The sequence below is a fragment of the Lampris incognitus genome, chromosome 1 (assembly GCF_029633865.1).
Source record: "Lampris incognitus isolate fLamInc1 chromosome 1, fLamInc1.hap2, whole genome shotgun sequence".
Taxonomy (NCBI): Eukaryota; Metazoa; Chordata; class Actinopteri; order Lampriformes; family Lampridae; genus Lampris; species Lampris incognitus.
Window position 1 is genome coordinate 121,851,181 of NC_079211.1, and position 27,723 is coordinate 121,878,903.

General features: G+C 43.6%; 1 protein-coding gene across 1 annotated transcript in view; it reads right to left on the bottom strand.

Moving 5' to 3' along the window:
* Positions 1–27,723, bottom strand: part of pcsk5b (proprotein convertase subtilisin/kexin type 5b) — a 102,959-nt gene that overhangs the window by 42,550 nt on the left and 32,686 nt on the right. Inside the window, 6 exon segments of the mRNA XM_056296818.1 lie at positions 2,426–2,526; positions 6,238–6,450; positions 11,424–11,596; positions 12,136–12,224; positions 24,290–24,366; positions 25,592–25,735. Of these exon segments, the coding sequence (XP_056152793.1) occupies positions 2,426–2,526; positions 6,238–6,450; positions 11,424–11,596; positions 12,136–12,224; positions 24,290–24,366; positions 25,592–25,735 (797 nt within the window).

The following is a 27,723-nucleotide window of genomic DNA, read 5'->3' on the forward strand; positions in this document are numbered from 1 at the left end:
GTACAGTCAAACTTTCTGGCAACTTTCAGATTTACAGTCAAGACAAACTGCTTACTGACACTGGCATCTGAGTAAGAGAAGACAAAAAAGGAACCTGTCAGTGCTAAAGTGTAAACCTTAGCTGGATATAAACGGGACTTGTGTATGCACTTTAAGAACTTGGGAAAAAATAAAATAAAAAAAACTTGGGATATAATTATTTTGACACAATAACTGGGGTGGCCACAGCTCCTCAACGACAACTTACACAGATTCTGAACATACATACTCGGAGACAGCAAACCCTCTCCAAAATGCATAGAGAAGACTGACTCAAAAGGGCAAAAAATAAAATATCAAGTGGAAATAATTAAAAGATGGTTATCTCATAAGAAGTCACAGAGGATGGCAATGAAAAGTCAGAATAATTAGCAATCAGATCAATATTAATAGGCTTAGCTTCCTCTCTTTAATTATGGTTCTATAAATGTTTCATGGCCATTAATTAAAAGTGACTTTGGCGTCGTTATCTGGGCCATGACAGCCTTCCTATAAACAAGCCAATGCTAATTAATGGAGCAGCTCACATGCTAGGGAAAAAAACCCATAGACAGAAACATATCAGCATGCCTAATGTAGGTTCATGGTGATCCCCCCCCCCCCCCAAGTGTAATTATGTATGAACATACAGAGGGATAATCTGGTGGACGTTGAGAATAAGGAGGATGAAGGGAGAGAAAAAAAAGAGGGATTGGGATAGGATCTGAGATGTTTTGACAGACCTACTGCAGAGTCTAAGACCATCTCACCCTTGCTACAGCTAAGGGATGGAAGTCTTCTTTTTTTTTAAAACTTGACTTTGAATTGGGACAGATGAAAGGATAGAGCTTTTTTTCCTTCCATTGCTGACTTTGTTCTCCAAGTATTCTGGAGATAATCTGTTCGAGTTTATCTTCCAATTACTTGTTTATTCCTCCTCATTTTTCACTTCATTCTCTCACCTCTAGTATTCCTTGCCTGTCAACTTCTTCACTTTACGGCAAGAAGGAAAACAAGGAAGAAAACAAAGAAACATGTCTGAAGCACTGAACCACCGCCTCCTGCTGTGTTAAAACCTGTCTCATAAAACAATATGTAAGTCTGTCAAGCCTTCTGCATCTTAAACTCTGCATAACCCGCAGATTGCAAGGGACAGCAACAATATTACAAAGTGACATGTCCCACCACCATACAAAGGAAAACCCCCATATCTTCAGACTGTTTAGTTAAATCTGGCATTACGGCGTCCTGATGTGTTTATCACAGTGAGGCCGCTTGCTTTTTTTCTTCTTCCAGGAGATAAGCGCTGATAGAGAAAGCTCAAAGAGTTTCTCTAAACACGTCTTGTTCCCTCTCATTCTCAATGCAAGTCCATCCATGCGATGGACTGAGAGAACAGATAGAAAGATTGAAAAGTTGGCAGAGAGAATACTGAGTGAGTGAGTGAAAGAGTGAGTGAGTGAGTGAGCTGAGGAGGAGAGTGAAGGCAAGAAAGAGGCAGTGTGTGATAATCTTGTTGAGGAAACAGGCTTTGTGTGCTCAGGGCTACCTGGAAACTAGGGATATTTTTTACTGAGGGGATTTGGTTCAGATTATCCAGGTTAAATAAAGTGACCTCGGCTGACTGAGCTACTCAACATGTGATATGCAGGGTAAACCCCTTTTTCAGACTCTCTGCCCTTGCACTGCACACACCAATTCAAGAACTTGAAAGGTATGGACATCGATAGGTACCAGAGAAGGTTGAAGCAGGTTGCTGCAATGTCCTGTACAAAACTCCCATGCATTGTTTGTGTTCTGATATCTACTCATAAATAAAAAATAAATGGGTTAGAGTATGTTGGTATGTTGGTGTATTTTACTTTCAAAAAATGTATATTGAAATATCCCAATGAGGTATGTGTTGACTGACACCTGAAAACTTTGGAGATACTCAGTGGGGGGGTTTGACATGCCATAATCACCAGCTCCACTTTCCCAAGACCCTATGAGCAACTTTCTGCCAAGAGGAAAATAATATCTCAAACTTTCAAAAGGAAAACAACAGCCAGATTTATACATTGTCTGTACAGGAGATAACCATTGGTATTGTTCGTCCTGCACCCAGTCCCTTTACACAATTTGTGAAGTATTGCTGAATAATAATGTCAGTATGCACCATGCAACCCCGTCCAGTCAGTTGTCAATATGTCTCCGGGCCAATGTCATCAGGACAAACTGATTAGAAAGGAGATAGTTGGCTTTCTTTTGTTAATGGTGTGCAACTTCAGCACTGACGTGACAATGAGACAGCGCAAAAATGGGACACGTGTTACCCTTAAGGATCAATAGGGACGGAGGATGAGAGTGGGCAGAGGGCATTATAAGTGGAGAAGAGGGCAAAGGGATGAAGTTAAGTGGATCTTACTTTGCCTCCAGGGCCAACGCAATAATGGCCGCCGCCATGGGAGCCGAGGCTGACGTTCCCGTGTGACTGTCTGTGCACCGATGTCTCAGGTCTGTTGTGATCTATAGAGAGGAGGTATGGAGAGGGAAAATGGGGCAGAAAGAGGGAAAGAGAGATAGAGGGAGGGAGATAGCAAAAAGCAGGGCAGGTAGGGTCAGAGCAAGAAAGATGATGGATTGGGAGGGATGAGAAGGGAGAGAAAAAGGAAGAGAAATAAAATGGAGGGGAGCAGAAGAGAAGAGCATAGATTAAGGAGGGGAGAAGAGGGGGCGAAATAGCAAGGGGCAGGATGATAGTTGGAGGCCAAAGAGGCAGAGGGAGAGAAAGAGCAGAGAAGGAATGACAGTATGGGGGGCGAGAGAGAGAGAGAGAGAGAGAGAGAGAGAGAGAGAGAGAGAGAGAGAGAGAGAGAGAGAGAGAGAGAGAGAGAGAGAGCATGTCAGGAGGAGATTTAGACACACCTGAGACCCACATTCCAGCTTTGATACACTGCATTGTTAGAGGTAACAGACACACAAACACCCACAGGAACGGCACCCTCTTCCTCTACGTCTCAAGAAACCAATCCAATACCCAAAGAGAACCAAGGAACATGGGTAAAGAGATGGTGCCCTTTCTTCTTAAACACTGTATATTTACTCTCATTTTATGGCCTTTGGTCAGCCAACTAGTCATTCAAAGATGGCTTGCTAGTCAGTCAGTAAGCCAGGCTGCCAAGAAAAGCTTGGCTAGCTTCCAGTCTGAGCCCCCATCAAAAGGACCTTTCCCTGACCAAAGAGTTTGAGGGATTATCTGAAGCCACACACACACACACACACACACACACACACACACACACACACACACACACACACACACACACACACACACACACAGCGAGAGTCAGATATGGTTCAGTAAGAAGTGAAAGTGGTCCAAAAGTATTTATGGTAGGCAGGACAGTATGTGCTCGAGTAGATTAGACTTGACATTCGGATAAATGAGGCTCTACTGTAAGTGTACTGAGCCTTCCTAGAAGGACTAGTGAGCAAGTCAAAGATCGAGTGGGAAAGAGAGAAAGAAGAAAGACGGTCTCTCCCTCAACACCAACAGATCAAAAGGTCTGTGTGTGTGTGTGTGTGTGTGTGTGTGTGTGTGTGTCTGTCTGTCTGTCTGTCTGTCTGTCTGTCTGGCCATGTTTCCGTGTATGTCCTGTCTACAGCATCAAAACAGGGAATGTAGCGAGCAATTGCAAGACAAGCTAGGGCATAGTGGCCAACTGTCACAGCCCATCTCAATGGACCATGGGAGAGAAATGCTTGGGTCAAACCAGGACACGCCACTGGACTACACATTAAAAGTAAGGCATCATGAGTAGGGCTACAATTGACAATTATTTTCATGATCAATTGTCAATAATTTTTTTTGATCAATTATACATTTAGTCTATAAAATGTCATAATGACAAATGCCCATCACAAGTTCCCAGAGCCCAACATGATGTCTTAATCTTGGCTTAAAACTGTTTACTTAGTGTGACCAGCAGTCAAAAAGTATAAAAAGATAACAGTAGTAATAATAATAATAACAAAAGCTGAAGCGCCCATCTTATAATCAAAGGCAAACAGATCTTAGCATTTGTGAGGCTATAACCAGAAAATGTTTGGTATTTTCACTTGATAAATGACAAAAAATTAATTGATAACGACAAATCATAAATTTTCTGTCGATCAGTTGATGACTGAATAACTAGTCAATTCAGCACTAGTTATGAGCATTCATACTGAATCATAGTAGTGTCCATTTCATAGTAGTATTCATTTTATTTCACTGAAATTATGTACAAACTACTATTCATTCTTTCTTTTACATTCCTTGTGTAAATCCGGTTAAATGTTTGGTGTTTCAAAGCCCATTCCAACAGCTGAGTGGACTTGTAAAGTACTATAGGAACCAAGGAACAGATCTGCCCTACTAGTATGTAATCGTACCTCACAAATTTAGAGCCAAGAGGGTTGTTATGGAGACAAAATCTGCAATATATATATCAAAACAAATTTCTGATGACAATTTGCTGTTCTGTAAAAAAAAAAAGTGTTCAAGCCCCGCAATCAGAAACATAAGGAATTGAAATAGACTGCTTATCTTCACATGGCTTTTCCAAATGTAGAAAGCCTAAAACATCAGACACACAAGCCATAACTTATTCATCCAATGTATCTGTATTTTTGAGTTGTGTGTGTGTGTGTGTGTGTGTGTGTGTGTGTGTGTGTGTGTGTGTGTGTGTGTGTGTGTGCATTGCAGTTATAGGCAGGATGACCATCTGGAGTACCAGGACATTTCCCAGGGGGCAAATTAGCCTTTGGGTCAGCAGTGACCCAAGCAAAACAGATAAAAATATATACAGGAAAAGTCCCTTGCTATTTGGTTACTCCAGTAGACCAGATCAGTCAACTCCACAGAGACAGGGGCTGGGAGAAGGTAATAAGCCCATCTCTCTCTATCGCTTTCAGAGCCCGCTAGTCTATTCCAGCCCTTTCCAGCTTTATTTTGGTACACTCTACCTTTCCTTGCTTTTCATCATATTAAGAGGGGACAGTGACGGACAGATTGTGTTGTGGATTAATCCTAACTGTCTGAGCCAAGTGAAAATGGAAAAGCAGCAGTCAAAAGACGCAAACCGTGATGCTGGAAATTTGAGAAAAATCTAGCTCCTCTAATGCAGCGAAATGCCACAAACATTTTCATTTATCTGCTGGCAATAGAACTACAATTGCAACTGCAGTGTCAGCTCTGTTAACATCAGTGTGCAACGGGACAATGTTGATTAAGGGCCCTAACATACCTAATGCAGGTAAACAAACACAAACATATTGAGCAATTCGAAGTTGATTTCTCACATCCTTTGCATTCTTAAATGGGTCACCGGAAATTCTCAAGGCTACGCAAACGCCAGCTGAAATTTCAAGCGTTGCAGCGAGGGGTGCTATAGCAGGCAACAACATCCAAATGCTCCTCTTGAGCTCTGTTTCACATCTGTCTTTCTCACTGTAATTTGTACTATAGCACCCCTTGGGACACAGGATTCTTACCTCCACAGGGACATAATGACGTACATTAAAAGGCATACTGAGAAGCAGTCTGCCATTTATCGCTTGTAAACACAACTTGAAAAGTTGGCCCCTCCTCCGTAGTTCAGCAAGCCTCAAAGCCCACATCTTTGTGTCGCTTTTCATCCCCTTCCGCTCCTTCATCGCTCGCCAACGGTGGAAAGCCGGCCCCAGATTTTCACTGGTTTTGTAGCATGCCCTGTCTGCTTGGCATTTTGCCTCGCTGTGTTTTCAATTTTTTTTAGGTACTGTGTCCGCCATTAGCATTCACTTGTAATGATATGGCAGACTCGCTGAATGCTGCAGTTTCAAAGAATCCTACCCTTATGAGCGATGCTATTAGCTGCAGGAGTTGACTGACAGACCCACTGCCAAAAGGCAGGCACCCAGAAACATCCTGACGTCTCACAGAACAAGAAATATAAGCAGAGGGCAGGGTATCTGCGGACAGACACTATCAATGAGCCATAAGTAATGACTGAGTAGTTATGCTATTTCAGGGGGAAAATCCAACTCAGTATGCCAACAAAAGTCAACAAGGGTTGGAGGATCCGTGGGTCGGTTGTGGCAGATTATCAGGGTCAAAGGTTCACTTTATTCCCCCTGTCCGGCCCTGTGCTCCGGCAGCTCCATTTTCCACTCCCTCCTTTTCTCCCACTCTCCCTCTCACAAACACATCCTTACAATCTTTCGGTCGTAGTTCTCGCCGCTGCTGTAGGTGGTGGTCAGAGTGGAGGAGCACTCCTCCAGATACCAGGGTTTACGGCCACTCTCAGCCGTGCTGGAGATAGAAATGGTGTAGATGGAGTTGGTGTAGCCGTCACAAGAGCAGTGGTCCCTGCTGCGTCCGCCATTGCCCGACGCCCACACAAAGATGGAACCACGCCCCTTCCTCCCCTGACAGGAAGTGACACAGAACAAAAAGTAAGCAACGAGAACCTGCAGCAATGCACACAAGTCATTTCTGATCATGGCGCTTTTCTTTCACACACTGAATTTCAAGAGAGATTATTTATTGTAATAAACAATTCTGGTCTTCAGTTATGGTTGGCCAAGTCATAATCAAAGTCATTGTAAAAAAAAATCGCTGGCAAAAGAATTGTACCTTATGTCGTCTTTTAAAGATTATTAATAAAAAGGAAAGACTAAATGGCATTAACATGTATACTGCAGTGGTGTATTAATGTCATTTAATAAAAGCCACACGCCACTCCAAGCTGCGCTTCACAGAGATGCTAGAACATCTGAGAGGCATCGTTGGGCACAAAGCAAAGAGAAGGTCTCTCTCGGTACTAGCTTTGTCCAAAACCAGTGTTCTACTGTTAAGTGTACAGAAAGCCACTGGCTCCCCATTAGTCATACGGCAAAATTATACTGAAACCTGAGGCATGAAGGGATGTCACACATCCTTGATATTTCTAGGTTGGCTTTTTTTATTGCGTTCCAAAACCAAGAACAGTTATCTTTTTATAGTGTTTGGTCAGCAACTTATTGCTGTGAGAGGAAATACTCAAAGAAAAGATTAGAACAATTAATTTAAAAACAGATTTTGGATTTTAGAGCAAGAAATATTCACATGGCAAATCAGATTGTATTAGGTCTCTGCAAGACTTGACATGCATGTTCTATATTTTAATTACTCTTATTATGTGCACTTGTTTTAGATTTGTCTGAGCAATTTATCCACACTATCCCTTCCAAACATATGGAAATACATAGTAAGAAAGGGTCATTATGCTCGTTGCTAGCCAAATAGCCGGGCTTGGGACCGGCACTAAGAATGCACTGGCTTGTGCATCCTCAGTGGCTGGGTTTAGCCAAATATTCAATACTTTTTTTTGTTTTGGATTTTCCCCCCTTTTCTTGCAATTGTACTTGGCCAATTACCCCACACTTCTGAGCTGTCCCCGATGCTGCTCCACCCCCTCTGCTGATCCAGGGAGGGCTGCAGACTACCACATGCCTCCTCTGATACATGTGGAGTCACCAACCACTTCTTCTCACCTGACAGCGAGGAGTTTCACCAGGAGGATGTAGCACGTGGGAGGATCACGCTCACCCCCCCAGTTCCCCTTGCCCCCCCGAACAGGTGCCCCGACCGACCAGAGGAGGCGCTAGTGCAGTGACCAGGACACATACCCACATCCGGCTTCCCACCCGCAGACACGGCCAATTGTGTCTGTAGGGACAGCCAACCAAGCCGGAGGTAACACTGGGTCTCGAACTGGCGATCCCCATGCTGGTAGGCAAGGGAATAGACTGCTACGTTACCCGGACACTCAAATATTCAAGACTTGAATGCAAGTTTACAGGTAAAGATTTCCTTTTATAACTACATAATGAACGTATTAAGGTGGGTCGTCATAATCACACAAAACTCAAAATGAAAATAAAAACTCAAGTCCATTTAGTAATAGCACTGCATTCGTTCTCAGTCGATTGGGAGAAATTACCTCAACCCAGGCCAAATCCAGACAGAGAAGTGAGTCATTGTGCAAAGGTAGTGGTACTGTGCAAGGTGACTAACAAAGTGATGGAGGTAAAGTGCAGCCAGGAGACAAGGAAAGGGACGTTTAGCTGACTGAGTGGAACTGTGACTCACACTGTTTGTTAAGACACAGTCACACAAACATCTTTTAGGCCAAGCATTCCCAAAATCCCTAAGGCTCGAAAACAAACAAATTCACTCACGTCCACTCAGGAGCACACAAATCAAAAGTACGTGCACACACACACACACACACAGAGGAATGAAAGGTGGGAGAGAGTTCTTCAAAAGAGGGCATCTGTCAGGAAGTGATAAGGGAGAGCAGCCCCTCTGAGTGAAAAGGGGATCAGACAGGAGCAAATGCTGACAGACGAGAGTGATGGAGAACATTTTCAGAGTGTACTGAGAACAGGGGGAAGGACGTAGGAAGAGGGAGAAAAGGATGATAGAGGAGAGGAGGTGAAACACAAGGGTACGGTTAACTGATAGACAGCCATCAATACAGGGATTAAAGGGAAGGACTGTGGTAAGAGAGGAAAGATGAACAAGAAACAAAGACCATAACCATGACATGCAGACTGGAAAGTTGGAAGAAAAACTCACACATAAGGATATGCATTTAGGGGCAAGTTTAGCTTCATAACAAGCATGTGCTGTAAAATGAAATACCTTTCTCAATTGTGGTGCCTAGGAAATGCACACAATCCTCTCTTTAAAATATCATAGAGATATGGCAAACACATACATACACACTCAATTGTCAGTGGCAACTCTCACACTTCAACTCTCCTAAATAAAGTCTCTCTTCAGGCTGTCACATACACACCGCTTTCATTTGCCTGCCATCTACACTCACCTTCAGACCCACAAACACACACACTCACTGAAAGAGATAACAAGGCAGGCATGTCTGCATGGACACACACACACACACACACACACACACACACACACACACACACACACACACACACACACACACACACACACACACACACACACACACGACTCTCATCACTCTGACATATATCCCCCATCACCTTTCGCAATCGTAGAAAGGTCGAGCTGTCAGGGCCAACAGAAACTCTTGCACGCATCGACCAGGACACACAGCCTAACACGCAAAGAGACATTCACACAAACACCCCCTTCTCACTAGTCAGACATGTCCCCTCCCCTTCTCTCTTTGTGTACCCCTCTCCCTGCATCTCTCCAAGTACACATTTCTCTCCTCCTCCCTCTGCTGTATTCATCCCCTATCGATTGTTTCAGGAAAGTGCCACATGGGCCGTCAGCCAGTGAGTCAGGATCTTTAGTGTCTTTTGAAATGACAGAACTCAGACGTCCATTGAAGCTTCACCACTGGTCCCTCCTCCTCCTGCCTGTGCCTCTGTCTAATAGCCCTTTCATATTGAAGCAACAACCTGGGAAAAAGCTGTGTTATCCATAGATGTGACTGGGTCAATATGGGTCATAAGACCTGGGTCTGCGATGCTGGTGCCAGTTGTACCAACAGGGCTTACGCCTTGTCTTAAGCTAAGTCGGTCCTAACTCGGCATTCTAAGTCTGACCTAATAGTTACGCCGGTTGCTCCATCTAGACTTAAGCCTTTTTCTCGCTGCGACCGGGCGTAAATCTTACGCCTAGTCAGCAGCAGGCGTAAAGTCAAAATCTAGGCCGTTACTATAGTAATGATCTTAAACAACACAGCTTGTGACACTGATCAACACTGTAATGACATTGGCACGTCTCGTATATCGACTTTACAACAAGTGGGCTTCTAGATGAGAGAGAGCTATCAAGGACAGAAGCAACCCGTTGGACATTTACAATGATGAGGAGCTGATTGAGAGGTTTCGATTCTGTAGGAGAGATCTATTTGAACTTATCAAAGAGTGATGTCTCTCCATCTCTAGAGAGGCATCACTCTCTTCCGTCGGTTGGTCGATACCGCTGCTTTCCACACCGACCATGGACCAAACCAGTAAAAGCTTTCTCTCCAAGTTGACTGCCTCTTCTCATTTGTTATTACATTGGACTGCTTGGCAGTCAGCGTTTTCTTGTGCTGGATGTACAGCTCTATTAATTTCTTATCTCAATGTCCGTGAAATTGACTTTTCTTTTTCTTTGATCCTCCATAATGTTGCTGAAAATTAGAACTGATTAGCTACAAATTAGCAAGACAGCGGGAGATTTTTTTGTAATGTATCCTAGCAACGCACACTGCTAGGCAATAGCCATAGTCATGTGGGCATTCACATGGATAGGCATCACTTAGACCGGGCGTAGTTAAAACTGGGTTTAAGTTTAGTTGGTGCAAGCGACATAAAGTCCATTCTAAAGACTCACAGAAAGGTGAATCAGTTCATCTGGACACAACAGTTATTGAGAGAAACGTACAGAAGAAGTCGATAGCCTGGCCAAACACCACATCATCGGCACCATCTGCCATGGTGACTCTCCACTGTAAACAAAAACACTGAATGGCCACTTTTAATGACATCCAAACCCAACCACCCCATTCAGCAGTGAACGGAACTAACGTTTCTGTATGGGAACGAAAGTTGCAGACTCGGGTCTGGTGTGAACAGCTACAACCCAGTATTTACCCATGACCATAGTCTGGTATGAATGGTCATATACACGCTGAACCCATGTTCAGTACGCAGTGTCATACAAAGGGGTTTCTTGTGATAAAGGGGATCAACCTTTTTAAAAGTCTACATCTGCACCTCTGTCTAACCTTCTGTCTAACCACACAGGCACAGGCACGCACGCGCCTGTTGTGTGGTCTGCCATGACCAGAGAATGGGCTCCTCTCCACTTGCTGTTACTGTCAGTAATTAGTCAAACAACACAGTCAACCAGCTTGTAGTTATGCAAATAAAGTTATGAATATGTAAGTTAATACACCAAGGCTGCTCAGTAATCCAAATGTCCGCAGCAGGTGCCCCACAGGCAGGAATAACTTGAGCTTGACACATTGACATGAAAACATAAACACACATTTATGTGTGTATATATATATATATATATATATATATATATATATATATATATATATATGCATGTGCATGTATCCAAAAGTCTTTATTTCAGCCTGTCTCTCAATCCATGTTCAACCTTGTGTTTGTGTTGTTCTACTTTCCTTTCAGTCCGTCTGTGCATAAATGTATGTGAAGTATGTCTCTCTCCCCAACATGCTAATGTCAATGTCAAAGGCTTGGCTCACCCCAGAAGGTCATACCTCTGTGTGTGTGTGTGTGTGTGTGTGTGTGTGTGTGTGTGTGTGTGTGTGTGTGTGTGTGTGTGTGTGTGTGTGTGTGTGTGTGTGTGTGTATACATACAAATGTAAGCATGTATAACCCCTTCTCCCACCCACCATGCGGATGCCATTCTCGAAGGCCTGCCTTGCCAGTGAAGCTGGCCCGTCTACAGTCTTTCCGTCATCATCGGGTCCCCAGCTGGCACTGTAGATGTCTATGTGCTGCGGCTGGAGGCTCAAAGACTTAGCCTCTACCATGTCTGTCACATCTCCATCCAGCATGCGCACACCTAGCATACACACACAAAATATACAGACTGATACGCGAAAACACAAATATTCTTCCAAAGTTTAGCTTGTGTCTTGTGAAAAATCCAGTAGCAACTGGCAGTTATGGCAATAAGAGGTATCTGTTAATAAATAGAAAACATCAGGTTCCGATATAATTCTCAGTTCCTTTTCACTTAATGATTATATCTGATGGAATAGTATCAGCGCAAAGCTCCTTTGCAACAGTATGGTCACAGTTTTAGATTCAGGAACATCTCTAAAGCGGCTTCAGTCATATTCTCCTAACAAAAGCAGTTCTAACATTACAAGGAACTTTACAAACCAAATCTTCTGTTAAAAAAAAGAACATCAAGATTGGAATATATGATTTTCACTGGAATGGATCTTTAGATTATACATATCCATATCCTTTGGCATTATCCTGTAATTACACTGGCAAACAAAAATGGCACATTACCACACTTCAACAGAAAAAAAGATGCGCTGGATATGTTTGTTCATTTTGTGTGAAGAATCATAATTATAGCCATTCACCAACCTCCTATCCTGGCATTATAGGCAATTCCCACAATGCAGTGGGAGTTGTTAGCTGCTGCAGCAACTTCACCAGCACACCGTGTCCCATGTCTGAGGAAAGAGCAGTAATAGACAACAAATTACACAAAGCTAAATACGTACACACACGCAGCACGCACGCACGCACACACACTCACACACACACACACGCACACACACACTCTCTCTCTCTCTCTCTCTCTCTCTCTCTCTCTCTCTCTCTCTCTGGAGGCTGTTCCTGACATCCTCTTATTTACATATGTAAACGTAAACGTATTTATACAAACGCATGAGCGGACACAAATTATAACATAAACACATAGCTTCTGAAGTGGAAACGGGGACATTTGCAAGTAAACACACATTAGCACACACAAATGTGTACATTCCTAAAGAGGAATTCCTAAACACCATGGCATCATACGCTAAGCATTACAAATGTTGTAAGGCACAAAAAAAATACTCTGGCAATTCCTCCATTTTCCCTCCTGGACATTGTAAATATACCTTGTCAATGGAATGTGCACTACTCCACACACCCCAAAATGCTTCATGTGTATGCACACAAACATAAAAACATACCCAAAATGTTGGATCAATCACGTTTCATGTTTCTCAGTGACAGTGGTCCACAAAAACAGCAAAAACCACACACAAATACAAAGGTGCTTACACATAGTTCATCATTCCAATGTCTGTCAACAGCAGGACAAGCCCTTACTTACCAAGAACTTTTGCAGGTGGGAGGACAAATATGCACACACACACACACACACACACACACACACACACACACACACACACACACACACACACAGGGTCAACATCTCTAATACCTCACAAACACGTTTCTAATGCCCATGCTGACCAAACCCCCTACAACACACACACACCAGGGTAACATTCCACCAGTAACTGCAGCAGTGAAGCAGTGACAATCGGCCTGGGTCAATGACCAGCGTAAACAAACATGAGTGTGTTTGCATCCACAGCCTCCTCAAAAACACCACTCACTGGCTCAGCACAAACAGTTGCACACACACACACACACACACACACACACACACACACACACACACACACACACACACACACACACACACACACACACACACACACACACACACACACACACCTCCTGCAGAGAACATCTGCACCACATCACCCCCCGGAAACAACCCTGACCGCTGCTATGGAAACGCAGCATCTAGCTATCTGAACCCCCAGGGAAGGGGACACGAGGCGCAGGGAAGTTACGGAGGCCAGGGAAACACTGAGGCTGGGTAAAAGGAACTTGGCTCTAATTTCAAGTGAACATTTTATTAATAACAAAGTCAATGTTTTCAAAGAGACTGGCTTATCTTAATAAGGGTGCAGTTGTAAGCCTATTGGTGTTTTTTGGGGGAAAGCCCCCTCTGCTTTCTAATGTAACCAGTCAACAGTAAACTCATCCCCCCTGCACTCCCATGCCCTCTCCATCCACCACAATCAGCGACCTTCATCTCACTCAATACAATCCTTTGGATTCCACAGGGATACAACACCAAAGAAAATGTGAGCAAGACATACACAACACGCTCATCACCTTTTCATTCTTGTGGAATACCCATGACTCTGGCTGGGTTAAGAAAATATAAACTAAGCCTGGGTATTGGCAAGGACCTCACGATACGATACGTATCACAATATATGGGTCACGATACGATTGTCTCACGATACATTGAAATACGATACATATTGCGATACACTGAAATACTCAACTTGTTGTGTACCACCTGGGTAGTCTAATATTTATATCACATTGTATTTTGATAACTCGGGAGTGGAAAAATTGAGTCAAAACTATTTCATTCAAAATTTGCATTCCAGTTTATTAGAACAGTATTTGCATTGCACAGTGCACTCTGTCACTGAACTGAAATGTAGATGCCATGTCATATGAAAACAAAGTGTTGAGTAATCTTATGAACATAAAGTGTTAAGTATTCTTGTTGTGTCACAGAACACACTGAACTCAACTGCAATGTAGATGTCACAACATCATAAAATAAAGTGCATATTAAGCATTCTTATTGTGTCACTGAACACACTGAACTGAAATCTGTTTAAAACAAGAATTTTTTTTTAATGTATTGATACGAGGGGCTGGAAAAATGATAAAGTATTGTGAAATTTTTTTTTGCAATACTGAGCTGTATTGATTTTTTTTTTGCACAGCCCTAAATAAACTCTGCAGTCTGCATTATTTTTCCCACCTTTACTCCCACTTGACAAAATGACCATAGCCAAACCTTTCCCTCTTGCTGCACAGCGGTAATGCCATTTCAAACAAAAAGGTTGGGCAATGTCAAACTACTGCACTAACTAAAATAAAAGAACAGGAAGTGGATTTGAGACTAGGTTAAGATGTGAAGGCATAATATCGCCTGTTTTTCATGCTGTGTTCAAAATGTAATTCTCTTTTTCACATCCTGCAGCTACTAGAACAAAAATGAACAAATGGAGTGAACTAGAACGGGTAAACTAGAACAAAATATACAGCTAGCCCAAACATGTATACTTAAAGATACACTGCTCCACTCTCGACACACTTGACAGTCCTCATTTGTTTTAGTTTACTCCACTATTGTATAAAGTCAAATGTCTGGGTATTGTTGTTTTGGTATGTGCCTGTATTTTCCATTGTTAGCACACCTCTGTGTCACAGCTACTCAGTCCTTCTGAGTCTCACCCAAAATCAGACAACATCTGTAGAGTGGATGATGGTCAATGGGAACAACACACACATAGAGCCCACTCAACTCATGTTTGGCGCTCTTTGGTACACATCACTTATTTTCACAGCTTCTAATCAAAAGCAGTGTGTATGTGTCTGTTACGACCCTTTAGTCGAGGGGACGTACAGGGCCTAACATTATGCAGCGAGAATGCGTGTTGCAACACAAAAACCAGGATGCTGACTAAAATACAAAAATATTTATTATAAATAATGTGAACGTCACAGCGAACAAGGGAACTAAGAGTGGTGCCCAAGTAAAGAAATCATAAAAAAGTGACCTCCTAAAGCAGTGCAATATGATTCTAGACTAATAAATACAGAGGGTGGCACTCACTCCTAACCTGGTGTATATAACAAAGATAGGCCACGTGATGAAGAGTATACCCATGAGCAGCTTACCTAGCCCCTTGCTCCTGCGCGTAAAAAACAAAAAGCTATACCATGTATAGATCATAAAACAAAGCTGTACAACAAACAAGCATGACAGTGTCCAGCCAAACAAAAAAAAAAAAACAAGACGACATCTCTCAAAAAAAGGACAGGAGGACATTTAAATAGGTGGTCAGATGGTTGACTGGATCTGGAAACACCTGGGCTCAACCAGCAGCTCCACAGGAAGTGGGGCATTACCTGGGGAGGGAAAATTACACAGACACACGGCGCTAGGGCCGTAACACCCCCTCCCATAAGAGCAAGCCTCAATGGCTGATGATAATCATATGCTTTCTCCCCATCAATCTGCCATATAACATATCCACTCCTACACAGTAATCGTAACAATCCCACACATTAATAACAATAACATATCCCACACATTACTCGTAACCATGAGAAAGGGCATCAGCAAACACATTCTCCGAACCTTTCCTGTGTTGGATCTCCAAATTATAACTTTGGATGATCAGTGACCATCCCATCAGGTGCCAGTTGTGGTTACACATTCTGTGAAGGAACACTAAAGGATTGTGGTCAGTATAGACAATCACAGGCGTAACACTAGATCCTACGTAAACTTCAAAGAACTCAGGTACGAGTAGTAGAGCCAGAGTCTCCTGCTCTATGGTAGAGTAGCGTGACTGACTGTTGTTAAACTTCTTCGAGTAGTGACAGACTGGCTGGTCCAGACATTCAGAATCCCTCTGACTCAGAATGGCACCAACTCTACTAGCATCGACTTCAATGGTAAAGGGCTTGTGAAAATCCAGAGCACTAAGGACAGGGGCACTGCATAACAGGGCTTTGATGCAGTCAAACGTTGTTTGGCAGTCAACAGACCATGCAAACGGTACTGAGGGTCTGAGTAAGCCAGTTACTGGGGCTACAAATGTGGAGAAGTTGCGGCAAAACCCCCTGTAATACCCAGCCATTCCTAGGAACCGACACAACTCCCACTGTGTGGTGGGCACTGGAAATGTCATTATGGCAACAACCTTGGCTTCAACGGGATGCACTTTACCTCTGCCCAACTATTTACCTAGAGAAGTCACCGTGGCTTTGCCAAACTCGCACTTGGCAAGGTTCATGGTTAGAGAAGTGGCTGCCAACCGCTGAAACACTGTTCTTAATGAACTCAAATGATCCAACCAACTAGAGGAGTAGACTACTACATCATCAAGATATGCTGTATGTACAGTTAGGCACATCTGCAAGCACTATGTTCACTAGGCGTTGGAATGTAGCTGGACCGTTTCACATCCCGAATTGCATTACTGAGTATTGCAGGAACCTGTCAGGTGTAACGAAGGCAGATATCTCAGATGCACAAGGAGAAAGGGACACCTGCCATTACCATTTCAACAAATCTAGCTTGGTGACATAACGGGCCGAACCAATGGTATCAACACAATCATCCAAGCGGGGCAAGAGATACGAATCAGGAATAGTGACATGATTCGCTTTCCAGTAATCAGTGCAGAAACGAAACGTAGAATCAGGTTTCAGGAACCAGGATGCATGGGGAGCTCCACGGGCTTGAACTAAGATGTGCCAAGTTATGTTCTAAAAGATATGAGACTTCTTGTTGCATCACTAATCTTTTCACCATATTGACTCTGTACGGGTGTTGTTTAATTGGCACTGTCCCACCCACGTCAATGTCAAGTTCCAAAATGGTAGTGCAGGAAGGAACATCTCCAAACAAACAAGTAAAACCCTGAACTAAAGTCACTATGCTGGATTCCTGTTCCTTGTTTAAATGTGGCAATAGAGAAGGAAGGTTCAACAGCATCTCAGAGTTGGATAACCGAGGAGTTTGTTGAGGCATATCGTGCAAACTTAAACCGTCCTCATCAATTCCTGTAACAGTAGCAGGTCTAGGACTCATTGCCCCATGCACCACAGATGCGACAGTGGCCACAGGGGTCGCACCTGGAGCCTCAGGCTGGGTCTCACTTTGGGAATGGTAGCGCTTCAACATATTTATATGACACACACAAGACTGCTGTCTCCGATCAGGAGTTCTGACAACATAGTCAGTATCACTTAACTTCCTGTCAATAGCATAAGGTCCTGAAAAACAAGCATCCAGAGAGGAACCAGGGACAGGCAGCAAGACTAAAACCATGTCACCTGACTGCAAAGAACGAGGAACTGCTCTCTGGTCGAACTGACGCTTCATCTTCAGTTGAGAAGCAGCGAGACCTTCTTTAGCGACACTGCAGGCCTCATGCAGCCACTCTCGGAATCTGCTCACATAGGACAGCACATTTTTCTTCGAGGACGAACTCTCACACATAATCTGATCTTTTAAAACCTTCAAAGGCCCCCTTACTGTGTGACCAAAAACCAGATCAGCTGGGCTGAAACCTAGGGACTCCCGCACTGTTTCTCGCACAGCAAACAGCACTAGGGGAACACCATCATCCCAATCTCTACCCGTCCCCATACAATACTTGCACATTACAGATTTAAACGTCTGATGCCATCGTTCAAGCACCCCCTGGGACTCAGGTTGGTGAGCACTTGAGATCCTGTGCGTGATGGACAGAGACTTCAATACCTGTTCAAATATGCCCGAAAGGAAATTAGTACCTTGATCTGTCTGTATTGGGAGTCCAAATGTAGTGAAAAACTTGATCGGGGCTTTTACAACAGACTGGGATGTTATCTTCCTCAGGGGAATAGTTTTGGGGTTCCGTGTCACAACACACATTATAGTCAGCAAGTACTGGTTACCAGACTTCGTTCTTGGTAAAGGACCAACACAATCCACCAGTACATGCTCAAAGGGTTCACCCATAGCCGGGATTGGGTGCAGTGGGGCAGGTGGAATAACCTGATTTGGTTTTCCGGTGACTTGGCAGATATGGCATGCGTGACAGAATCTGGCTACATCTTTCTTTAGTCCTAGCCAAAAGAAATGTCTCAAAATTCGATTATAGGTTTTTGAAACCCCTAAGTGGCCAGACCAAAGATGTTCATGAGCCAGTGATAAAACAGACTGACGGAATTTTGCAGGCACGACCTGAAACACAACACTCCACTCACTACCCAAATTGACACGCTAAGTCCACCTCTGCATCAGGAGACGACCATCCACAAAATAAGCCACATCCTTGCTTTTAGCTACTTCTGGAGCAAGATCAGTAGCAAAACACTGGGTGAGGCTTGTATGTGCCTTCTGAGCAGCAATAAGGTTCCCACGAGTCATTGGTAACAGTTTGTTTTCAATGTCAGATCTATCACACTCAAGAGTAGGCTTGTCAACCTCAGCAGAATGCCGAGAAGGCACAGGGGCAGAAACAGTCTCATCAGACAACACAGTAGCGAACACAGTATCTGACAGGTCAACTACATCCTCCCACCTATGTGCCTGAGCCCGTGTGACCACACAAACAGGGAATGCATCAGGGAACTTCTGAGCCAACTCATCTGACTGCAGTATTTCTGGGCGTTCCAACACTGGTGACACCTTGCCACCAGCAATGTCATTTCCCAGAATAAATGAGACACCTTGTATAGGTAGGGTCGGACACACACCCACCTTATATGTTCCACTGGCTAAACTACATTGTAAGTGTATGTGGTGAAGAGGCACATACACAAAACCCATTTCAATACCTTGTATCAAAACACTAGACCCACAAGATGAGCCATCAGACAATGGTAAGACATTGGACAGGATAAAAGATTGTGCAGCTCCAGTATCCCTTAGGATGCGGACCCGACACTGGTCCCACAAATCTCCACTCAGGGAAACCATGCCATCCAGCGTAAAGGGTTCATAACTGGGATTCAGAGCGTCAGTCCTACTCGCCACTTCAAGTATCTTTTTCACTGGAATCAACAACGTATGCACTAAACCAACTTCTTTTGGTCGTTTAACAGGCTGGGTCTGCTTGCACTTCAGCCCATAACGGTCAGCAATGATGACATGTTCGGTTTGGTGACAATAGAAACACTCCCACTCCTCTTTGGAGCGAGGAGCCAACGCTCAAGGCGGACTGGACTGCGATCTAGCAGCGGCAGAGAGCGTAAAAGTCCTACCCTCGGAACGGGAATGCGCAAATGTCTGCTTGTGCGTTAACACGAACTCGTTGGCAAGCACAGCTGCTTGTGCCAACGTCACAACCTTTTGTTCGTTAATATAAGTCACTAAATGTTCAGGCAAGCTGTTCTTAAACTCCTCCAGTAGGATTAACTCACTTAGGGAGCTAAAATCTGAAGCGTTACTCGCTTTGCACTAGCGACCAAACAGTGCTTCCTTTTCATGTGCAAACTCCATAAAAGTCCTATCTGACAGCTTTTTGTGGTTGCGGAACTTCTGCCTATATGCCTCAGGCACTAGTTCATATGCACGAAGAACCGTACTTTTTACCACCTCATACTGCAAACCATCCTCCAAGGATAATGCAGACAAAACCTCCTGAGCTTTTCCTGTTAGTTTGCACTGCAGCAAAAGTGGCCAAACATCTTTAGGCCACCCCAAAGAGGCTGCGATATGCTCAAATACGGCGAAGTACATATCAACCTCAGCTTCTCAAAACTGGGGTACTATCGCTATGTGCTTGCTCACATCAAAACTGTCTGACACTCTCCGAGCATCTGAGCGAGCAGGTGTAGAACTGGCAGCCCCATTTCTAGCCTCTAGTTCCACTCTGCATAGATTGACCTCTTTCTCTGCCTCAATCTCCATCTTTCGGATCTCTAGCCGGTGACTGTACTCAGCCTGTCTCTCTCTCTCTCTCTCTTGTGCCTCAATCTGTAAACGTGCCAGATGGATTTTAAGGCGAGAATCACCACTAGGACCGGAAAACGTAGGGGAAAGAAGATCATAATGAGGCAAGGTAGCAGGGGGCTTAGCATCTCCCGCAGGAGTACCCACAACCTCCTGCTGTATTTCTGATGAGAGGGGAACAGCAGTAGCACCCTCACCCAGCCTGTGTACCAGCACACCCACAACAAGCTCAACAAGCTTGCTCTTAACAATAGACGTCGGCACCGCTAACTCATAATGGTTTGCTATGGTAAACAAATCAGACTTTCGGTAGGCATTAAGCCGATCCAGAGATGGATCTTCCAAAAAGCTCTACAAAGCAAATGTAGCCATTTCTATAACAGCGGCAATGGAAATGACAAAACCAACAAAACCAACCAGCAAGCAGCAACACTGCACACCACTACGGCAAACGCAACAACACAAGCACACAACTCGCTGCTCCCAACTCAATATAAATCCACAAGATACCGGGACGAGCCCTCATTAATGTTACGACCCTTTAGTCGAGGGGACGTACAGGGCCTAACATTATGCAGCGAGAATGCGTGTTGCAACACAAAAATCAAGATGCTGACTAAAATGCAAAAATATTTATTATAAATAATGTGAACGTCACAGCGAACAAGGGAACTAAGAGTGGTGCCCAAGTAAAGAAATTATAAAAAGTGACCTCCTAAAGCAGTGCAATATGATTCTAGACTAATAAATACAGAGGGTGGCACTCACTCCTAACCTGGCGTATATAACAGTGATAGGCTATGTGATGAAGAGTATACCGGTGGGCAGCTTACCTAGCACCTTGATCCTGTGCGTAAAAAACAAAAACAAAATGCTATACCGTGTATAGATCATAAAACAAAGCTGTACAACAAACAAGCATAATGTCCAGCCAGACAAAAAGAACAAGACGACATCTCTCGAAAAAAGGACAGGAGGACATTTAAATAGGCGGTCGGATGGCTGACTGGATCTGGAAACACCTGGGCTCAACCAGCAGCTCCACGGGAGGTGGGGCATTACCTGGGGAGGGAAAATTACACAGAAACATGGCACTAGGGCCGTAACAGTGTCGGTTTGTGTTTGAGGGGTGTCCCGACTAGGACTGCTACAAAAGGAGACGGGCCACAGTGTGCGAATCTAATCAACAAACAAAAACAGACACAGCCCACATATTAGACATTGAAGATGGCCAAGCTCCTAGCTTTCACCTGTTCCCATCATGTGCCAAAATCTGGAAATGTAAAAACTCCCTGGCGCACAACCTCAGAGGAAGGAACAGCCTGTGCTTCCCTGGAGACACGCAAGCACACACACCCTGGTGAATACAGAAACACGGACAGTACATATTTCATTAATCCATCCATTTGCTCAATATATCAGTGAAAGAGTTTTTAAGACAGGGACAGAAAAAGCCGAGAGAAAAGACCAGCAACAATCGAAGATATTACTTTAAACTCAGAGGATGTTGCTCAAACTAGCAGCTAGGGAATCCAAAGACATATGGACACATAAACTCATACACAAATAGTGAAATCTGATATAAAAAGACATGCATGTTAGGGTTAGTACTCCTGTCTGTACTCCTGACTGAGGCATGGCCGGAAGAACTGGAGTTGGTCCCCAGGCACTGCAGCTGCCCACAGCACCCAGTGTGCGTGTTGGGATGGGTTTAACACGGTGGATGAATTTCCCCATGGGGATTAATAAATTACATCTATCTAAAAATATCAACAGGCATGTTTAACTTCAAAACTCAAAGTAAGGGCATCCGGGTAGCGTAGCGGTCCATTCCATTGCCTACCAACACGGGGATCACCTGTTCGAATCCCTGTGTTACCTCGAGCTTGGTCGGGCATCCCTACAGACACAATTGGCTGTCTGCAGGTGGGAAGCCGGATGTGGGTATGTGTCCTGGTCGCTGCACTAGCCCCTCCTCTGGTCAGTCGGGGCGCCTATTTAGCGGGGAGGGGGAACTGGGGGGAATAGCATGATCCTCCCAGGTGCTACGTCCCCCTGGTGAAACTCCTCACTGTCAGGTGAAAAGAAGCGGCTGGTGACTCCACATGTATCAGAGGAGGCATGTGGTAGTCTGCAGGCCTCCCGGGATCAGCAGAGGGGGTGAAGCAGCAACCGGGACGGCTCGGAAGAGTGGGGTAATTGGCCAAGTACAATTGGGGAGAAAAAAAACAAAAAACAAAAACAAAGTAAGTTGACTTGATTTTCTCCACGTTTCTACAAAGAGAAGGCTGTCATTTCTTTCAGCAGGAGAAAACTGGGTTAAGTGTCAATAATTTTTGGCCAATGAAGCCAAAAAAAAAAAGAGAAACGTACACTTCTGTTTGGGAATTTCAATGTGAATTACATAATGTGCAACTCATTGTCTATCTTGCTCACCTTCCTCCAACAAACTCCAGTGCACTTTGCTTTCAGTGGCTATCAATACATTGTGGGAGAAGGGCATGAAGCACTGTGTTTGACCATTCATAAACTATACCTATTTCTGTTCAGTAATTTAAAGTGATTTGCGGTTAAAAAAAAACCATTTGTAAACAATCATGAGTTTGCCAAATGAAGATGAGTGTGAAAAGCTGAGAAAATCAAACTACGGCAAATGACATGGCAGTCAACTCTGCCTCAGAGTGAGACCCAGTCATTAAGCTGTATAGCAGGCCTCATGTCTCTTTAAGACAATACATTACCAGCAGGGACTAAGCCACTGCCAAGGCGTTGGGCCACAGTGGCCAAACACAAGCGCGCACACACACACACACACACACACACACACACACACACACACACACACACACACACACACACACATACACCAAAAAAACACTCACTAAGGCCAAACTGGCACAAGTCCTTAGACATGGGAGGAGAACTCTTTCTCTCCGTTTCTCTGTCTCTCTGTTTCTCTGTCTCTCTGTTTCTCTCTCTATCTCACACACGTGCACAGACAGACATTAATACACACTCTCAAACAGTAAAACCACAACTCACCCACAAACTTCACAATCAAACACATTAATGTAAGTCATCACACCCACAACAAAATCATGTGCAGGCAAACATAAAAACCCACAAGTTCTTGTAGATATAAATCAGGGGCACACACAGACACACAAACACACACACGTTTGTATTACTGGACTTCTGAGGGCAGTCCACGAACTTCTATAGCGAACCCAAACCACTAAATTGCTGTTCTTTCTCCTGAGTTTAAAGGGACATTTCACCAAGTTTCAGCCTTATTTCCATGTTTTAATCATAGGGGTGGCATCTCTATAACATACTTGGCATTGTTTCTGTGTTTCCATAGCCCGCCATAGCAAACAGGCCTAATACCGTCAACCATTGAAGTCAGAGGATGATGGAAGAACTACATGGCAAACTGGCTGAGATGTTCATTTTTCTACTCTTCACCCCCAGGGAATAGAGGTGGCAACTTCCCTGTTTACTGTAGCACCATTACACAGCTATCATACCTGAAGGATATCAGAACACAAAAATGACATCTCTGAGTGTTAAAACAGAACATATTACAGATGATTTTGTGTTTTATAGTGTTTGATCAAGTCCAACATTCAACCTTACTTGTATGAGCCAGAATACAGCACAGAAGAAATCTGACACAGACAGGCAGAGGTACCACGGCCAGCCACAGCGAGCAGGGACAACAAAGACCTAGAGCTGCCAAGAGCCTGAACTGGTGTTGTTTTTTGTTCAAATTGCCCAGCAATGCCAGCAGAATTAGAGTCACTGTGCTGCAATGAGTTTCAGTGTGGACAGTTTTTGTTGGATTCTGTTGCGGATGCTAGCCCAGAGAGAACACTGGGGGAGAAACTCTCACGCAATGCATACTGGTACATGTAGGTAAAGTAGAACAGGCTCCCTCAGCAGAGAACATCGATTTCTCTGTCAAAATGAATTGCACTGATGTGGTCATAGTTTTAAGACTAGATAGACGTCCAACACTCACTAGACATACAGATTAGCAGTGAAATTTCCCTTTAATACATAACCCCCATACCCCACCCCGGACACACACACACACACACACACACACACACACACACACACACACACACACACACACACACACACACACCTTCATAAAGACACACAAATTCAATTACTTACTTGTTCTCGTTACTTGCATCATAACGAGGCATGGGGTCCATATCATTGCCATTGACATCAAAGCTGGCCTGAGGGTCCTAGAGAGACCATGCAGAGGACCAAAATCAAAACAGTCATCATCAAAATTAAGCCTGTGCTTGTGACCAGATCAACAAAACAATGAGGATATAACAAGTTGTTTTGTTTTTTAAAGGGTGCCTCCAAACAATTTTTTTTTGAATAGCCTGAAGTTTCCATCCTGAAAGAAAATGAATCGCATCTGCACAGCTCTGCTCAGTTATGAAGACACCAACATGTTCAGATACAGCCATCCCCATGCAAGTTAAAGTAGCTTCTCTAACATAATCAAGTTTCCATCATCACTTTAACAGTTTTGCAAATCGAATGCAATCAGTGCTAACCCAATCTACTGCACTGCATGCCCTGGGCATAAACAAAGCCAGGCATTAAGAGTAGCTAATAGTTGTGGTGTGTGGACTATCAAACAAGGTGTGAATCATTTTATCTGGTAGTTAGACTGATGAGCGCCTTACCTGGCACTTTAGGCCAAGAAAATGCTTCAAATTACTTGGCTCCCATCTGACAACACATACCTCAGCATGTGCATACACAAGCACATACACACCATCACCACTTAAACATGTATGCCAACACGCAAACATATGTGCATGCAAACATTCATAAATCCAAGTTGGAAAAAGATGAGGTTTAAAATCTCATCAACACATCACTAATTATCTCAGTATTACAATCAGTAACCCAATACACTTAACTATTCCTATTGCAAGAGTAACGTGAATTTGATTTCACTGTTGGATTAGTTTGCCAAATAAAAATTCATTCACTAACAAGGGAATAGCACAATTTATTCTCACTAACGCCCTGTAATTGAAAACAGTTTTCATCATTATCGTTTGTCATTATTATTACTGGTACACAATATGGGTTCATTATCTCCAGGTCATCTCATTAGGTTTTGTTTTTTTTTGAGACAGATGAGATTACAGAGGGTTGAGTAAATGTAACATCAACATGCCTTTTCAAAAGGATCCATCCCACAGTTGTGTTAATTACAGTGAAAACTTTTTAAATCATTACTGTAATCCTGTTTAATATCAAATATTAATCACTAAATTCATAGACACACACACACACACACACACACACACACACACACACACACACACACACACACACACACACACACACACACACACATACACACACCACTCAGGTATACCCCCCTCCCATATACACACATGCACTCCTAGACCCCACACACATACATACATACACACTCACGTAGTTCTGAACGAGGTCTGGGTGGTTCCTCTCAATGCCATCGTCTAATATGGTCACCACCACATCTTTGCCAGTGTAGCCCCTCTTCCATGCCCCCATGATGTTCATGTCTGACTGGCAGTTATGGACATCATCATTGCAGTGCTAGAGAGGGTGAGCAAAAGTACGAGTTAGTTGGTGGGTTGGTAGAGTGGGGTGTAAGGGTATGGAAGGAAAAAGAGAGGCAGGAGAGAACCAAAGATATGCAAGTTGAAGTGAGAGATGAGATGGGGGGGTAAAGAAAGGGAGAGATTAAGTTGACAAAGAGGGAAGAAGAGCCAGCAAATGATTAAAACGGTTCAAATAGAGGTGGTGTTAGACAGGGAGGAGGATGGAAAGAGGTGACAGAAGAGCGAGTAAGAGGGAAATTGAGGGGAGAGAGAGCGATAGAGAGAATCTATCTGGGTCTTATTCGTGAAAAGGTGATGGGTTCTCACCGTGCAAAAAGTTTTCTTTTAAATTTCTAGCATGCCAGAAGGTCTTATATTTTCATGTCCTGATGCACTTTCAAAGTGTGTGTTTGCATAATTGCCTCCACCCAACTACACAGTGTGAATCTGTCCAGGACACTGGTAATGGTAATAGTACAATTTTTTATTTTTTGGACAAAAACATAAGACAGGAGTCTTACATTTCCAAGGATAACACAAAAGTAAAAAAAAAAACTTCGGTGTCTAGGTAGCATAGCGGTCAATTCCATAGCCTACCAACACGGGGATCACCGGTTCGAATCCCCGTGTTGCCTCCAGCTTGGTCGGGCGTGCCTACAGACACAACTGGCCGTGTCTGCAGGTGGGATGCCGGATGTGGGTATGTGTCCTGGTCGCTGCACTAGCGCCTCCTCTGGCCGGTCGGGGCGCCTGTTTGGGGGGCGGGAACTGGGGGGAATAGCGTGATCCTCCCACGTGCTACGTCCCCCTGGCGAAACTCCTCACTGTCAGGTGAAAAGAAGCTGCTGGCGACTCCACATGTATCGGAGGAGGCATGTGGTAGTCTGCAGCCCTCCCCAGATTGGCAGAGAGGGTGGAGCAGTGACCGGGATGACTCGGAAGAGTGGGGTGATTGGCCAAGTACAACTGGGGAGAAAAACGGGGAACCCCCCCCCCAAAAAAAGTTTAAGAATTTTGTTTCCATTTTGGTCCTTGATCAAGACAAAAATTAAAATGGCAACATTTAGAAGCAGATCTTGATCTGGGTAAATAAATTTCACAACTAGCCGTCTCAGAATCTAATTAACACATCAACATGAAGAGCAAAACTTGGAATCACATACGCAATATTATCTCATTCCTCATACACGTGATGTTTATGCAGTTCAGTGTGCACATTGGCAAAATGTCAATAAAGTGTCGTGATTAACAACAGATTAAGACAGCAGATGGCTTTTTTCTTAGGGCAGTATGTCTTGCCCGGTAAAAATAGCACTAAACAAGTGGAAACATGAACCTGATGATAACTAAATGTAGACTCGTTTAAACAGAACAGATGAACCGCCGTCAATGGACAGGAAAGCAGAGACTGAAGACACACTCAAAAGTATACGTACAGACAAACACCAAAACGACAGCAACACTAACGACAACAACAGCTTAAATTTAATCAATAATAATAAATTTAAGCAATAATCCAGACAGGATTACACACACACACACACACACACACACACACACACACACACACACACACATACACACACACACACACACACACACACACACACACACACAAACACGTGCTAGCACACATCAAGTTCAGAGAGTTCTATCCAGAAAGTAGAAAAATCTGTTTTGGACATCAGGTCAAAGTATTAAGAGTTATCTATACAGAGTTAATTATTAACAGAGCTGATCACACTCACACACACACACACACACACACACACACACACACACACACACACACACACATATATATATATATATATATATATATATGTGTGTGTGTGTGTGTGTGTGTGTGTGTGTGTGTGTATACATATGTATACATATATATGTATACATATATATGTATACATACGATATGATACAATATATATAGACACATATGTATATATATATTTATTTATTAATACACACACACACACACACACACAC